The following is a 16,005-nucleotide window of genomic DNA, read 5'->3' on the forward strand; positions in this document are numbered from 1 at the left end:
GACAGAGTCACTCGATTTGTTAGGACGTGGAAAACCATCGGCCATTTTACCATCAGTGTGACTGGAAAAGCATCGAGTCACGGACACCCGCACCATGGGGAATCCGTGGAAATGTGGGGATTGTGGGAAGGGATTCACTTTCCCATCTCGGCTGGAAACCCATCGACGCACTCACACCGGGGAGAGACCATTCATCTGCTCTCAGTGCGAGAAGGGATTTAGAACTTCATCCAACCTGCGGGCACACCAGCGAGTTCACAGCGAGGTGACACCGTTCATCTGCTCCGAGTGTGGGAAAGGATTTACTACTTCACCCGGCCTAAGCAAACACCAGCAAGTTCACACTGGGGAGAAACCGTTTACCTGCTCCATGTGTTTGAAGGCATTCGGATGTCAATACAACCTGCAGAGACACCAGCAAGTTCACACTGGGGAGAGACCATTCACTTGCTCCATATGTGGGAAGCGATTTGTTGACTCATCCAGCCTGCTTGCACACTTGCGTGTTCAAACTGGGGAGAGGCCATTCACCTGTTCTGACTGTGGGAAGGGATTCACTCAGTTATCCAGCCTGCAGAGACACCAGCGAGTTCACTCTGGGGAGAGACTGTTCACCTGCACTGTGTGTGGGAAGGGATTTGGAGATCCATCCAGCCTAGTCAGACACTGGCGAGTTCACACTGGGGAGAAGCCATTCACCTGCTCTTGTGTGGGAAGGGATTCATTCAGTTATCCAACCTGCAAAAACACCAGCGAGTTCACACTGGGGAGAGACCATTCACCTGCTCTGTGTGTCGGAAGGGATTTACCAATTCATCCAACTTGCTAACACACCAGCGACTTCACACTGATGAGAAGCCGTTTATCTGCTCCGTGTGTGGGAAAGGATTTAGACGTACAGCCCACCTTCAGATACACCAGCGAGTTCACAAGTCATTACAGGGGTTGGATTCTGCTGTTGTTGCTGCTGTTAATCACATCCAGGACTGACCCATGTTCATTCTGACAGTTGGTAACGCGGGAGGGTTGGAGAGTTTGTTTCTGTTGCACTGGCTGGTGTCTGAATTTTCGTTCCAGTGGACTGAATCTCTGAGTGAGGGTAGATTTCCACTGAAATGATTCACAGAAGCAGATGTAATGCATTAATTTTATCTTGGACAGTTGTGATGAATGTTTATTATATTAAATATATTGTATTGTAGGAACATTGGAACCGGAGTAGGCCATTCAGCCTCTCAAGCCTTTCCCGACATTCAATGAGATCATTGCTGATCTGTGGCCTAACTCCATGCACCTGCCTTTGGCCCATGTCCCTGAATATCTTTGCTTAACACAAATCTATGTGTCTCAGATTTAAAATGAACAACTGTTTTAGCTTCAACTGCAGTGTGTGGGAGAGTTCCAAACCTATCTCACCTTTTTTATGAAGAAGTGCTTCTGAACATCTCTCCTGAATGGTCTGGCCCTAATTTTCAGGCTATGCCCCTAGTTTTAGACTCTGCAATCAATGAAAGTAATTTATCTTTGTCAACATTGTCCTTTCCTGGTAATATCTTGGAGAATTCGATCAGATCACCCCTTAACCTTCTAAATTCTAGTGAAAACAGGTCTGATTTGTGTAATCCCTCCTTGCACCTTAACCTCGGTAATCCAGGTATCATTATTGTAAATCGCTGTTGCACTCCCTCCAAGACCAATATATCCTTCCTAAAGTGTGAGGCCCAGAACTGCTCATAGTGACTCCAAATGGGGTCCAACCAGGGTTTTTAACCAGGGTTTTGTGTAGCTGCAACATAACCTCTGTGTCATTATGATATTATCCTCTAGATATAAATGCTAGCATTCCGTTAGCCTTTTTGATTATTTCCTGCACTTTGTTCGTGGTATTTCAGAGATCTGTGCACCTGAACCCGGAAGTCCCTTTGGACATTCACTGTACTTAGCCTCTTACCATTTAGAAAGTACCCTGCTCGGGACGGCACAGTGGTTAGCACTACTACCTCGCAGCGCCAGGGACCCGGGTTTGATTCCGACCTTGGGTGACAGATTGTGTGGAGTTCGTATGCTCGCCCCATGTCTGCATGGGTTTCCTCCAGGTGCTCCGGTTTCCTACCAGTCGGCAGATGTGCAGGGTATGTGGATTTGCCATACTAAATTACCCCTTCCTGTCCAACGGTTAGGGAACGTTACAGGAATAGGGCGGGGGAGTGGGTTGTTTATCGGAGGGTCGATGCAGACTCGATGTGCCAAGATGTGTAGGTTACGTTAAGGAGCTATTGGGACAGGGCAGGGGAGTGGGGATGGTGTAGACTCGATGAACTGAATGGCTTCCTTCTGCACTGTAGGGATCCTATGATTCTATCCCTTTTTGGTTCAAAATGAATAACCTCACACTTGCTAACATTGAATTCCATCTGCCACAATTTTGCCCATCCTAGTCTGTCAAAATCCTCTTACAATCTTATGCTATCGTTTAAACTGTCTATAATGCCACCTAACTTTGTATCATCTGCAGATTTGGATATATGACTTTCAATGCCATCCAAGTCGTTCATGAATAATGTGAATAATTGAGGTCCCAACACATCCGTGTGGTACACCACTAGTCACATCCTGCCAATTCGAGTACTTCCCATTATCCCCACTCTGTCGCCTGCCACTCAACCAATTCCTAACCATGTCAATAATTTTCCCACAACTCCATGGGCTTTCACTTCAGTTAACAGACTCTTATGTGGGACTCGGTTAACTGCCTTCTGGAAGTCCAAGTTAATAACATCAATAGACATTCTCCTGTCCACTAGCTCAGTCACCTCTTCAAAATATTCACTGAGATTTGTCAGGTATAACCTTCCCTTCACCAATCCATGCTGACTCTCCCTGATCGATCAAAATCCTTCGAGCTGTTAAATTACCCTCTCCCAGAGTATAGAATCTGAAATTCCCCCACCACAGATGTTAGGGTAACTGGTCTGTAATTCCCTGGTTTCCCCCTTTCACTCCTCTTAAAAAGTGGAGTGAAATGTGCAAATTTTCCAATCCAGGGAGACTACTCCTGAATCTGGGGAACTCTGAAAGTTTATAGTTCGGGCATCTACAATGTGCCTCCCTACTTCCTTTAACACCCTTGGATGGATCCTGTCTGGTCCTGGTGATTTGTCACTCTTTAGTGCCATTAATTTCCTGATTACTGATGCTATACCTACGTTAATTGTATTCAGTCCCTGTCCTCTATCGACTATTAATTTTTTTGTGACTTCCGCAAGTTATCGTTCTTTTCAACTGTAAACACTGAGGCAAAGTAATTGTCTGCCATTTCCCCATTATCACTGACAATCTCTCCATTTCAGCTTTTATTGCACCTACATTACTCTTCATCACCCACTTTCCCTTTAACTGTAACATTTCTTCTCATTGATTTTGATGTCCCTTCCAAGTTTCCTTTCATAATCCCTTTCAGAAGCTCTTATAAGCTGCTTTACTGGTCTTTGTATCTATTCCATTTGTCCGGATCTGTGCATGTTTTGCATCATGTTGTGCATTTTTGTACACTCTCACTTTTAGTTTTATGCTGCCCCTAACTTCTTTAGTTGTCTAGAACTATTTTTTTTGTGTGAAGTGGAGCCTTTTCCTCTGCGGGATATATACTCACTCTATATCTCATTAAATGTTTCTTTAAATATTCTCCACTGATCGTCAGTTGTTAAACAGATGTTCCCAGTTTACCGTGGACGGTCTCTGTCTCATTCTGTTAAAGTCAGCCTTACCCAAGTCTACCTACCCAGCACATCTTTTGGGTTGTGGGGATGAAACCCACGCAAACACGGGGAGAATATGCAAACTCCACACGGACAGTGACCCAGGGGTGGGATCGAACCTGGGACGTCAGCGCCGTAAGGCAGCAGTGATAATCACTGCACCACCGTGCTGAGGTGATAGGATTTCTAATCAGTAAGGCTACTCCACTCCCTTGGCCATCTTCCCTATCCCTCCTGTAAACTTTATCACCAGGTATATTTCGTTCCCAGTCCCGACCATCCGGCAGCCATGTCTCCATAACAGCTACTGCTGTGGAGACAAATCACTGAGTGTCTTTAAGACAGAGTTTGAACTGGGCAGCAAGGTGGCGCAATGGTTAGCATTGCTGCCTCACGGCACCGAGGTCCCAGGTTCGATCCTGGCTCTGGGTCACTGTCCGTGTGGAGTTTGCACATTCTCCCCATGTCTGCGTGGGTTTTGCCTCCACAACCCAAAGATGTGCAGGCGAGGTGGATTGGCCACGCTAAATAGCCCCTTAATTGGAAAAAATGAATTGGGTACAGTAAAATTAATTTTTAAAAAGACAGATAGGTTAGATAGGTTCTTTGGGGGGGGGGCACAATGGTTAGCACTGGGACTGCGGTGCTGAGGACCTGGGTTCGAATACCGGCCCAGGGACACTGTCCGTGTGCAGTTTGCACATTCTCCCTGTCTGCATGGGTTTCATCCCCACAACCCAAAGATGTGCTCATTTGGTGGATTGGCCATGCTAAAATGCCCCTTAATTGGAAAAAAAATAATTGGGTACTCTAAAATTAAAAAAAAAAGATGGGTTCTTGAATAGTAAGAGGATCAGGGTTATGGAGAGAAGGACGGAGAATGGGGATGAGAATCATATCAGCCATGATTGAATGGCGGAGCAGACTCGATGGGCTGTATGGCCTAATTCTGCTCTGATGTCTTTAGGTCTTATGGTCTATTTGCATTTGCGCCTTCAGCTCATCTAGTTTATGAACTCTGACTTGGGCTATAACCCCCAACCTGTCCCTCAGCACTGATGCTTTATTTTTTAAATTATTTTTCTCTTCTGGTTTAACCAGTATACTTCTTGTAGTTTTGTCGTGTAGCTACACTTCCTGAAGTTGGCTTCCTGACTATTTCTTTTCATCTCTGCCCTGCTACTTGTTTTTGTAACTATATTGACCATGAAATGGAACCCCTCATTCCCACACCACTCCTTTAGCCACGTGTTTACTTCCCTAATTTTCTCATTTCTATGCCAATTTCCACTTGGCCCTGATAATATATCTGTTGCAGTTAGTAATATTTTTTTAAATCCTGGTTTTACAAGCAGGCGTGTCTGCAAAAGATGCGATTAGAATGTTGTATAAGTGGGAGAATTATTGATTCCAACCATTTAATTGTCTGCCTATACAGGGCAAATGGAATTTTGTTTTTAGAAAGAAGATTCCCTGGGGTTGAGCTAATTGAGGGTGTTTAGCCTCAGTAAGATGGTCATAAGACAGTTAGTGGGGGAGAGATGATGTAATTAATGGTTGGAGCCAAGCAGTTTAGCTTTAAGTCTGCCAAAGACAGAAGGACTTGCAGGTTGTGCCTGAAGGGCTCTCGCGCCTTTGATGAAAGCAACTCTCTACACAGAGGACAGCAATTATCCCTGTGTTTGCTCACTTTATTTACAAGTGGCTTTTCACCTGTCATGGGCTTTGCTTAGTTGGCGAATAAGAAGATCTAAGGTAGTAATTACAAATAGTTCAACTGTTAATTGTACATTATTTTCTGCGATGTCTGTAGTTGGTACTGTGTCACTAATAAAGTTTGTTTCAATATAAAAGATCGCCGTTAGTCAGTGGAATCACTCCTTTGGTGAAGTATCCTTTCCTCACAGTTTTACAAACTGAGAAATTCTTGGGGTGTCCTCTGGTTTCCTGACATAAATTGGGGTCTGGTCCAGAATCTGTAACACAGGAAATAGTCTTTTTCTATCACTACAGGTGTCCTGTCGTTCCGAAAGTTGGCCGTACTCTGAACAGTCTTTCTCCATTGATTTATAATTAATAAATTCATACATTTAATTCAGGAAATTAATATATATTTCGTTTTGGTGGACGTTTCATGATTAGATTTATGCATTTAGTGAAAGTGGGTGAGACGGGTTGGCAGGCTCTTAAACAGAAAGTCAGCTGAAGAGGGCGGAATTAGTGGAGCACCGATACCTCAGAGTTGTTGAATTGGAGAAGTATTGCTGAAAGAAATGCACATGTTGTCGAAGCTTTTCATCTTGTACTCATCAGGATAGATGCGAGAATACCAAATTTCAAAGGAAACAATAATTCATCTGTGAGGAATAAGGTGCAGATTGATTGGCATGTAGATTCCCAATTGAGTGAAGCACCACCATTGGCAAAACCATGGAACTGTTCTCCAAAGCTTTGTTTAAATATAAAAACGGCAGTGGACTCATTGCTCAAGTCATTTTCATGGGGAATGCATTAGGGAAGAATTGTCCCCCAAGCTTTTGTTTAATTGAAAAATGCAGTGCCTGGCCAAATTCCTTTTGTGTGCAGAGGACCAGGTCCTGTGTATGAATATAAAATAAATCCAGGATCAGGTCCGTATGTTCGCCAAATCTAATCATTTCATCCTTGGGCAGTAAGCTATTTGTGCATCACTTAGTGAGATTGTATGACAGACAAATAAACACGGATGAAAACATGCTCTGCAACTACAAAGCTAATAGAGTTAATGTATTTGTTAACAGTGTCCATCTCACTGAGCAGACTTCAGGCTAATTCACAGCCAACAACCTGCTCCGAAAACTCTGCTCCCATTTCGACAGCTGTGATAAACAAACACAGTCCACAACATTCTAAAACAATCAACATTCAAAATAAAACAAACCACAATTATCTAAAAAAAAAGGTCAATTCACCTGACTCAATGTGAACGGATCCTATTAAAAAATTCCAGGATCCCAATCTGGGCCAAAATGAATCAATTCTTTCATGGGTTATACCTGACCAGTGCAGCACGTTTCAGTGAAATCTGTCTTAGTTTGTGAGATAAATTAGTTGCAAACAGAATAACAGGGAGAAAACATAACATTTGCCCATCTTCAATGGTAGAGGTACTTTCAGTACATGGACCAGCTCCGATATCTATATTCAGCCAGCATTACACAACAGGAACAGGGATGTGTGCTCAGACCAGCGAGTCAAGGCACTCTCTTTAAATGGTCAGTTTCCACAATGTATTCAGTGGCCTGTGAAGGGAAGCAGCTTCAGTCCACACTGGGAGTTCCTGCCCTTGACTGTCAGCTGGCATGTGCTAGCTCAAGCTCCTACTCAATGATCTGCCTGTAAAGAAAAAAGTGTGTTGATTTACAAAGAAACTTGCATTTAAATAGCACCTTTCACCACCTCAGGGCATCTCAAAGTACTTCACGGCGAATGAACCCTTTCTGAAGTGTGGTCACTGTAGGAAAAGTGAAGCAAAGTTGTAAGACCGGCCAGTCCAGCAGAAGGAAACCCTCTGACTTTCCGACTGTCAGAACAGAATCATAAAATAGAATCCCTACTGCGCAGGAGGCCATTTGATTCATTGAGTCTGCAATGGCCCTTGGAAAGAGCACCCTACCCAAACCCATACCTCCACCCTATCCTCATAACCCTACCTAAACTTTTAGACATCATGGGGCAATTTAGCATGGCCCATGCACCTAACCTGCACTTCTTTGGATTGTGGGAGGAAACCGGAGCGCCCGAAGGAAACCCACGCACACAGAGAGAGAGAGAGAGTGCAAACTTTACACACCTGAGGCTGGAACTGAACCCTGGTGTTATGACAGTCCTTCCATTATCTTTCCACTAAACAAACCTCAATCTTCAAGACCAGAGAACTGTAGATTCCTCAATCCAAGTGTGGGCCTCGCTGTCTTCTTACTGAGCGATTTAAACATTAGGAACACACTATGGGCAGCACGATGTTGCAGTGGGTTAGCATTGCTGCCTGACGGCGGTGAGGTCCCAGGTTCGATCCGGGCTCTGGATCACAATCCGTGTGGAGTTTGCACATTCTCCCCATGTTTATGTGGGTTCTGCCCCCACAATCCAAAGATGTGGTTAGGTTGATTGGCCACGCTAAATTGCCCCTTAATTGGAAAAAAAATGAATTGGGCACTCTAAATTTATATTAAAAAAACATTAGGAACAGTCCTGGTTCCAAATGGCCCTATGGGTTTCTGGTCCCACAGCTGGTTCACAGCTCCCGGTCCCACAGCTGGTTCACAGCTCCCGGTCCCACAGCTGGTTCACAGCTCCCGGTCCCACAGCTGGTTCACAGCTCCCGGTCCCACAGCTGGTTCACAGCTCCCGGTCCCACAGCTGGTTCACAGCTCCCGGTCCCACAGCTGGTGCACAGCTCCTAGTCCCACAGCTAGTTCACAGCTCCTGGTCTCACAGCTACCTGCTTCCAAGCTCACTGCAGACTATCTGCTTTTGTGAGAAATACCCAGAATTCCAACCAAGGCTCCAGCCTGAATCACTTATCCCCATGGTGACAGAGACCAGTTTGAATGTCTAATTGATATTTAAATTATTTAACTTAGTTTCAAGATGAAGGTCTGCCTGAAGAATTCATCTCTCTAACAAAGACAGGACAACAATTATCAAACCCAATGTCTCCGGGTAAAAGAGCCCAGCTACCCTTTTGCAGTTCCTACCCTTCCAGCTTTGATTTAAGTCAATATGAGCCACCCCTTGTGATAACCTTACATTAAAAGAAAACAATTCCGAAATTAATTCACAAACAATTCAAGGGCTGGCTTAAAGGAATAACTGGGCAGACAGCGATGTCATCGTTAGAACTGGAGTCTCCCTGCTGAAGAGAAGGTTTGGGACAGGTTAGGGAGGAGTTTGCTACTGTCATCATTGAGAAGAACACAAACTACAAAGGAACAACTGGTCCCATAGTATCTTATAGCTTTTGTGGAGGGGGTGTGGAATCAGATTTACAGGGGTTAAATTATAAATGTTTTCTGTATTGGACAATCATATTTAAATCTGGGATTCAGGTGATGACATGAATTTGAGTCAGGTGACAAGATAGAGATCCGAGTATGACTCCAGGAAGCCTTAAACCCAGAGTGATAGTATTTCAGAACCAGGTATGAAGCACAAATTCACCCTCAAAAGGCTACCATGGGAGCATCCACTGGAAGAATATTTGCCCCTGGATGTGGGAGCGACAGAATCTGTGAGGAACAGCTCCTCCAATCACAGTTTTTGTCTCTCCCAATGTTGTTGCTTCTGCAGAGACAGAATCTGTGACTGGAGGAACAGCTTTGTCACCCATTTTGAGGAAGGAAGCTGGCTGACGTGCTGCCTGAGTCAGTGCTGTGTGGAGGAGCCGTGTCTCCCTGGGACAGAACGAGAGGGTTTCACAGCAGTGGGAGCTTCAGAAGGAGACGCAAACACGTAGAGCTTTCCCCGTTCTACTGAGCAAGATTTTATTATTTTTATATATCCCAGGAGCTGGGGTGCACAGCTCAGGGGTTTGAGTAACCAGGTATTGTGAACTTACTCACCAATCACATCTGTCAAATTCGAAGTTGAGATGCATTCATCCAGGTTTCATTCTTCACTGCTGTTATTTGCAGTTGAACACTCACAGACAACATACAGAACCCTCGGTCTGAGCTGATCTCAGTGGGTGTAGTGAGGTTATCGATGGGTTTTCAATGTAAATCCACACAATGAAGATCAGAATTGGGTGAGTTTTTTCCTGCTCCCCCATCTGATCCAATAAACACTCGGCACCTATTCAGTTACCTTGTGTCAAATAGTTCGAATTCTCATTTTGGAAATGGAGTAAGGGGGTTTCCTTTTTAAATAAATTAACAAAAACATCTTATTTATAGATTCCAATTTAAAAGATTTAATATGTACACAGTCTTTGGTACTTGTGCTACTTTATCTACCTAAAGAAGTAAACCCCCGAAATACTCAACACAAATACAGGCGGTAATGTGATTACGTGACGACATCACTTAATAAAGGAGTTAGTGAGAGTGGAAAAGGAGACCCTGGAAACCAAAAATTTACTCCTGAAAATCAGAGAGCATCTCTCGAGAAAATCTCAAGAAGAGCCATTGAAAAAAATATATTTTGAGCCCTGCAGTCGGATCTTTCAGACGCTGAATTGTAGATTTTACACCAAAGATTGATTCAGAATTGAAGCAAAAGTTCATAAATTTATTCTAAACAGGTTTCTGCTGAGAGTTCCTGGATTAAGGGGAAAGATCACAGATGGTGCTTTTAAAAATAGACACTGTAGCCCCCAAATTAAATGTAATTTTCAGCGTATTAAGTTTCAACAGTTATAGGGATTAACATCAGCAGAAAATATTGTCAGACTGTCAATACTAAACAACAGCAGAATCCAACCACTGCAGTCATTTATGAACTTGCTGATGTCTCTGGAGGCATCGTGACTGAGTGAATCCCTTCCCACACACACAGCAGTTGAATGGTTTCTTAGTGTGAGTGCGTTGGTGTGTCAGCAAGTTGAAAGACTTTGCGAATCCCTTCCCACACACTGAGCAGGTAAACGGTTTCTCTCCAGTGTGAGTGCGCTGTTAAGCAGTGAGGTTGGATGACCGATTGAATCCCTTCCCACACACGGAGCATGTGAATGGTCTCTCCGCAGTGTGAGTGTGTTGGTGAGCAGTGAGGTTGGATGATTGCCTGAAACTCTTTCCATAGGAGGTGCAGCCGAATGGTTTCTCTTCAGTGTGAATTCGCTGGTGTCTCAGAAGGGTGGGTAAAACTGTGAATCCCTTCCCACACACGAAGCAAGTAAATGGTCTTTCCCCAGTATGGAGCCGCTGGTGTACAATGAGGGAGGATGCCTGTCTGAAACTCTTTCCACAGGAGGTGCAGCTGAATGGTTTCTCCTTAATGTGAACTCGCTGGTGTGACAGCAAGTGGGATGATCCGGTGAATCCCTTCCCACACACAGAGCAGGCAAACGGCCTCTCACCTCTATGAACACGCTGGTGTGACAGCAGGTGGAATGACTGAGTGAATCCCTTCCCACAGTCGGAGCAGGCGAACGGCTTCTCCCCAGTGTGAGTGCGTTGGTGTACAGTGAGTGCTGAAGAATGCCTGAACCTCTTTCCACAGGAGGTGCAGATGAATAGCTTTTCCTCAGCGTGAATCCGCTGGTGAGACCAAAGGCCAGATGACTGAATGAATCCCTCCCCACACACAGAGCAGGTGAATGGCCTCTCCCCAGTGTGACTGTGCCGATGGTTTTCCAGCAGGGAGGGGTAACTGAATCCCTTCCCACAGTCTTTACATTTCCATGGTTTCTCCATGGTCCTTGTGTCTCTCCAAGTTGGCTGATCAGTTGAAGTCTTCTCCACACTCAGAACATGAGTCCAGTTTCTCCTCACTGTGAATGTCGTGATGTTTCTTCAGGCTGCAGAAGAGACAATTGTTTCTCCTTCAACATATAAAGTCTGAGGATTTTCAGGTCCTGATGAATTGAGTGACTGTCAGATGATGTTTGGTTTCAGTCTCACATCTGTAAATCCCCCTTTCTAATATCCTGTAAAAGGAATTTACAAACGTCATCACTGTCAGTGGAGCATATAGATGCAGAATAGATAATTCTAGTTTCAATGTACCATTTTTTCCTCTCCATTCCCCCAAAGCTGTAAATCCCCATCCCACACACTCTCCCTCCTCCCTGGGCTGAAATCCAAACCCATCTCACCATCTGCACCATTTCTTTCCTCCGCTCCCAGTTTTCTCCCTCCCTCTCCTCTGCCTGGGTTCAATCAGAGTGAATGAGGGGCGGGGCTGAACCCAGAAGTCCCTCATTGGATGAGACTCTGCATCAGTTTGAGCTCTTCCCATTGGCCATGTGGGCGCGGATTCCACAACCTCATTTTCTGCCTGAGGTGTTCACCAATAGGAAAATCTGGAGGACCGGATGGACTCTGGTCCTCCAACCAATCAGACTGTGGCTTTGTGTGATTGAAGACTGAGCTTCACAAAGACTGAAACTTCTTCCTGTGTTAAACCTCGGAGTAAAACAATTTCTTTCCACTTCTCTGGACTTCTTTAAGACTCCATTGACCCTTCCACCGAACTGTTACAAGGATTAACAAATGTTAACTCTGTTTCCCTCCATGATGTGGAGATGCCGGTGTTGGACTGGGGTGAGCACAGCAAGAAGTCTTACAACACCAGGTTAAAGTCCAACATGTTTGTTTCAAACACTCGCTTTCGGAGCACTGCTCCTTCCTCAGGTGAATGAAGAGGTATGTTCCAGAAACATATATATAGACAAATTCAAAGATGCAAGACAATGCTTAGAATGCGAGCATTTGCAGGTAATTAAGTCTTTACAGATCCAGAGATAGGGGTAACCCCAGGGTAAAGAGGTGTGAATTGTCTCAAGCTAGGACTGAACCAGGACCTGGGATGCATGTTGCATTACATTCATCCCCCACCATCTGGCCTGCGAAATCCTACCAACTGTCCTGGCTCTTCATTCACCGGAGGAAGGAGCAGCGCTCCGAAAGCTAGTGTTTGAAACAAACATGTTGGACTTTAATCTGGTGTTGTAAGACTTCTTACTCTGTTTCTCTCACTACAGATATAGCATGGTGCCCAGTGGTTAGCACTGCTTCCTCATAGCTCCTGCAATCTGGGTTCAATTCCAGGGTAACTGTGTGGAGTTTGCACATTCTCCCCGTGTCTGCGTGGGTTCCCTCTGGGTGCTCCAGTTTTCTCCCACCGTCCAAAGATGTGCACGTTAGGTGGATTGGCGATGCTAAATTGCCGCTTAGTGTCCAAAAAAGGTTAGGTGGAATTACTGGGTTACGGGGACAGGGTGGACGCATGAGCTTAACTAGGGTGCTCTTTCCGAGGGCTGGTGCAGGCTCGATGGGCCGAATGGCTTCCTTCTGCACTGTAAATTTTATGATTCTGCAGGATTTTTCTGTCAGTCTGACCTGGTGGGTCTGTCTGGTAGTATTTCCCTGCTACTGTTCATGTGTTTGGATGTTTGGGTATTTTAGGGAGCAGGTACAACTCCCTTGGTTCTCCCTGTTGTTTTAGGTTAATGTGTCCGGAGTCTTTGAGTTCTTCCAGTCCGTCTCCAATTCTCCTTCCTGTCGCGGGTATATGGGTCTAGGTAGCTTGGTGTTGTGATTCGTGTTGTTTAGTTGTCTGTCTGTCTCCAGCAGGTATTGTTGTTTCTCTATAATGACTGTGCTGCTACCTTTGTCTTCTGGTCTTATGAACATATCCATGTTGGATCGAAGTTCCCGAATTGTCTGTCTTTCTTTCCGGGTAAGATCCTGTTTGTCTCTTGTATTTCCCGACTGTGACACGGCAGAGACCTGATTGAAGGGATTCAAACATGGGAGTTCTGGGAAAGATGGGTATGGATTTTGAAGGTGACAACATGTTCAAAGAGTTTGGAGAGGAAAGGGAGGTTGAAGATGGGGCAGTAATTTGCAAGGAGGGCAGGGTCATGGGTTTGTTTTATTGAGGAGGAAGTGATGATGGCAGATTTGAAGGACAGAGGGACAGTACCTGAAGAGAGAGAAATGTTGACAATATCCGTGGACACAGGGTAGTTGGCTGATCGGTAGCTCAGTGGGAATAGGGTCGATGGAGCAGGAGCTGGGTCTCATGGACAAGATGAGCTCTGAGAGGGCATGAGGGGAGATCGGAGAGAAACTCGAGAAAGATGTGGGTTCAGAGGTCGGGAAAGGATGAAACTTAGAGACAGTTTGGTCCGGTGGGCTCGTGGAAGGGAGGGAAGCAGCAGAGGCAGCTGATCGGATTTACTCAATCTCAGTTACAAAGAAGCTCCACAAGCTCCTCACAGTTCTTGTTGGAGGTGAGGATGGAAGAGACAGGGGAGAGCGAGAGTACTTCAAAAGGAACTAACTTGTATCAGAGATATTAAAATGTTTCAACACTGCACATTTAACACAAATGTAATTTATTTGACTTTTAGCCCGAATATTAGCCCCTGTAAATGGGCTGGAGTTTGTTATCAGCAGAAAGAGACCCAAATGAACATGGTTCAGTCCTGAATGTGAGTAACAGCAAAATATAATCACTGCAGTTATTTGTGGCCTTGTTGGTGTCTCAGGAGGTGGGATGAAGTGCCGAATCCCTTCCCACACTTGGAGCAGGTGAACGGCCTCTCCCCAGTGTGAACTCGCTGGTGCTTCTGCAGGGCGGATGACTCAGTGAATCCCTTCCCACACTTGGAGCAGGTGAATGGCCTCTCCCCAGAGTGAATTCGCTGGTGCTTCTGCAGGTTGAATGACTGAGTGAATCCCTTCCCACACCAGGAGCAGGCGAATGGCCTCTCCCCAGTATGAATGCGCTGATGTACAGTGAGGTGAGATGATCGCATGAACCCATTCCCGCAGTGAGAGCACCTGAACGGTCTCTCGTCAGTGTGAACACGTTGATGGACCATCAGTTCCCCAGAACTTTTATAGCACTTCCCGCAGTCTGGACATTGAAACGGTCTTTCATCAGTGTGAATTCGCTGGTGACTTAGCAGGTGGGCTGAAAAAGAAAATCCCTTCCCACACTCTGAGCAGGTGAATGGTCTCTCCCCAGTGTGACTGTGTCGATGGGTTTCCAGCTGAGATGGGGAAGTGAATCCTTTCCCACAGTTGGCACATTTCCACTGTTTCTCCTCGGTGTGATTGCATTTGTGGCTTGTGAGGTCTGATAGAGCGAATCCTCGTCCACACAAACAAATCATGTACGGTTTCTCTCCACTGTGAACGATGCTTTTTCCTTCCATGTTCAAAATCCGCTGATATTCAGGATATGATAAATTGAGGACTCTGTCAGATCCTGATGTGATGCTTGATTTGAGTTTCCAGACTTTGAAGCCTCCCCTTCGAACACCCTGTGAAACTGATTCAAAACAGAAAATAGGGAATGAGAGAGAACCCACAAAAACACAAAGGCAGGTTGTGAAATTGAGCTGAATGAATCTGGTCATTCGTGGGACCAGCACTGGGAAAAAGTGACCATGAAAACGGCTGGATTGTTATAAAACCCAATTGACGTCTTTGGTAGGAGAGAGAAAGAGGTGAAGAGAGATTTTGTATATCTACAAGACATATTAAGAGAGTAGATCTGAGCTTCATCAAGAGTAATATTAATACTGAAACTATGCTTCTGGTGGCACAGTGATTAGCACTGCTGCCTCACAGCTCCAGGGACCCGGGTTCAATTCCGGCCTTGGTGACTGTGTGGAGTTTGCACTTTCTCCCCGTGTCTGCGTGGGTTTCCACCCGGTGCTCAGGTTTCCTCCAACAGTCCAAAGAAGGGAAAGTTAGGTGGATTGGCCTTGATAAATTGCCCCTTAGTGTCCAGGGATGCACAGGTTAGGTGGGGCTATGGGGTTACAGGGACAGGGTAGGGGTGTGGGCCTAGGCAGGGTGCCCTTTTAGAGAATCGGTGCAGACTTGATGGGCCGAATGGCCTCCTTCTGCACTGTCGGAATTCTATGGTTCTAATTCTATTCTATGAATCTTTATAAAGCTCTGGTCACCACTCTTCAGGAAGAATGTGAAGGTTCTTGGAGAAGGTGCAGAGGAGATTTACCAGAATGGTTCCAGCAAAGGAGGTTGAGGCGAGATTTGATTCAGGGACACAAGATTATGCCAGGTTTCCATCGGGTGGACAAAGAAACTCTGTTTACATTCACTGATCGTACAAGCAGTTGGGACACAGATTAAAGTTTTCGGTAAAACCTGGATTGAATGATATAAGATCCTATGGGGTCTTGACAGGGTGAATGTGGAGAGGATGTTTCCTCTTGTGGGAGAATCTGGAACAAGGGGGTCACTGTTGCAAAATAAGGAGTCGCCCATTTCAGATGGAGATGAGGATTTTTTATTCTCTTGAGGGTAGTAAGACTTTGGAACTCACGTCCTTAAAAGGCAGTGGAAGCAGAGTCCTTGAATATTTTTAAGGCAGAGCTGGATAGATTCTTGATGAGCAAGGAGGTGAAAGGTCATCAGGGGTAGGCAGGAATGTGGAGTTGAGGATAGAATGAGATCAGCCGCAATCTTATGGAATGCTGAGCAGGCTCGAGGGGCCGAGTGGCCTGTTCCTAGTTTTTATGTAAAAGGTACAGGAGATATGAGGTGATATGAGATTTATGTTTTTA

The 16,005-nt window shown here is 45.2% G+C and overlaps 1 protein-coding gene across 5 annotated transcripts in view; it reads right to left on the reverse strand.

The window, feature by feature from the left end:
- Positions 1-6,511: 6,511 nt before the first annotated feature.
- Positions 6,512-16,005, reverse strand: part of LOC140418620 (uncharacterized) — a 30,277-nt gene continuing 20,783 nt past the window's right edge. For 3 of the 5 annotated variants that reach the window (XR_011945178.1, XR_011945175.1, XM_072502157.1), the window contains exon 3: positions 13,784-14,741. Coding sequence is in view for 1 of the 5 variants with exons in the window: in XM_072502157.1 (XP_072358258.1) it covers positions 13,927-14,741 (815 nt within the window). In the remaining 4 variants the exon portion in view is untranslated. Of the gene's footprint in view, positions 7,134-9,703; positions 11,386-13,783; positions 14,742-16,005 lie in introns of those variants that run through there. The other 2 variants (XR_011945177.1, XR_011945176.1) reach the window with 2 other exon arrangements.

This window comes from Scyliorhinus torazame, chromosome 5, assembly GCF_047496885.1.
Source record: "Scyliorhinus torazame isolate Kashiwa2021f chromosome 5, sScyTor2.1, whole genome shotgun sequence".
NCBI classification, from domain to species: Eukaryota; Metazoa; Chordata; class Chondrichthyes; order Carcharhiniformes; family Scyliorhinidae; genus Scyliorhinus; species Scyliorhinus torazame.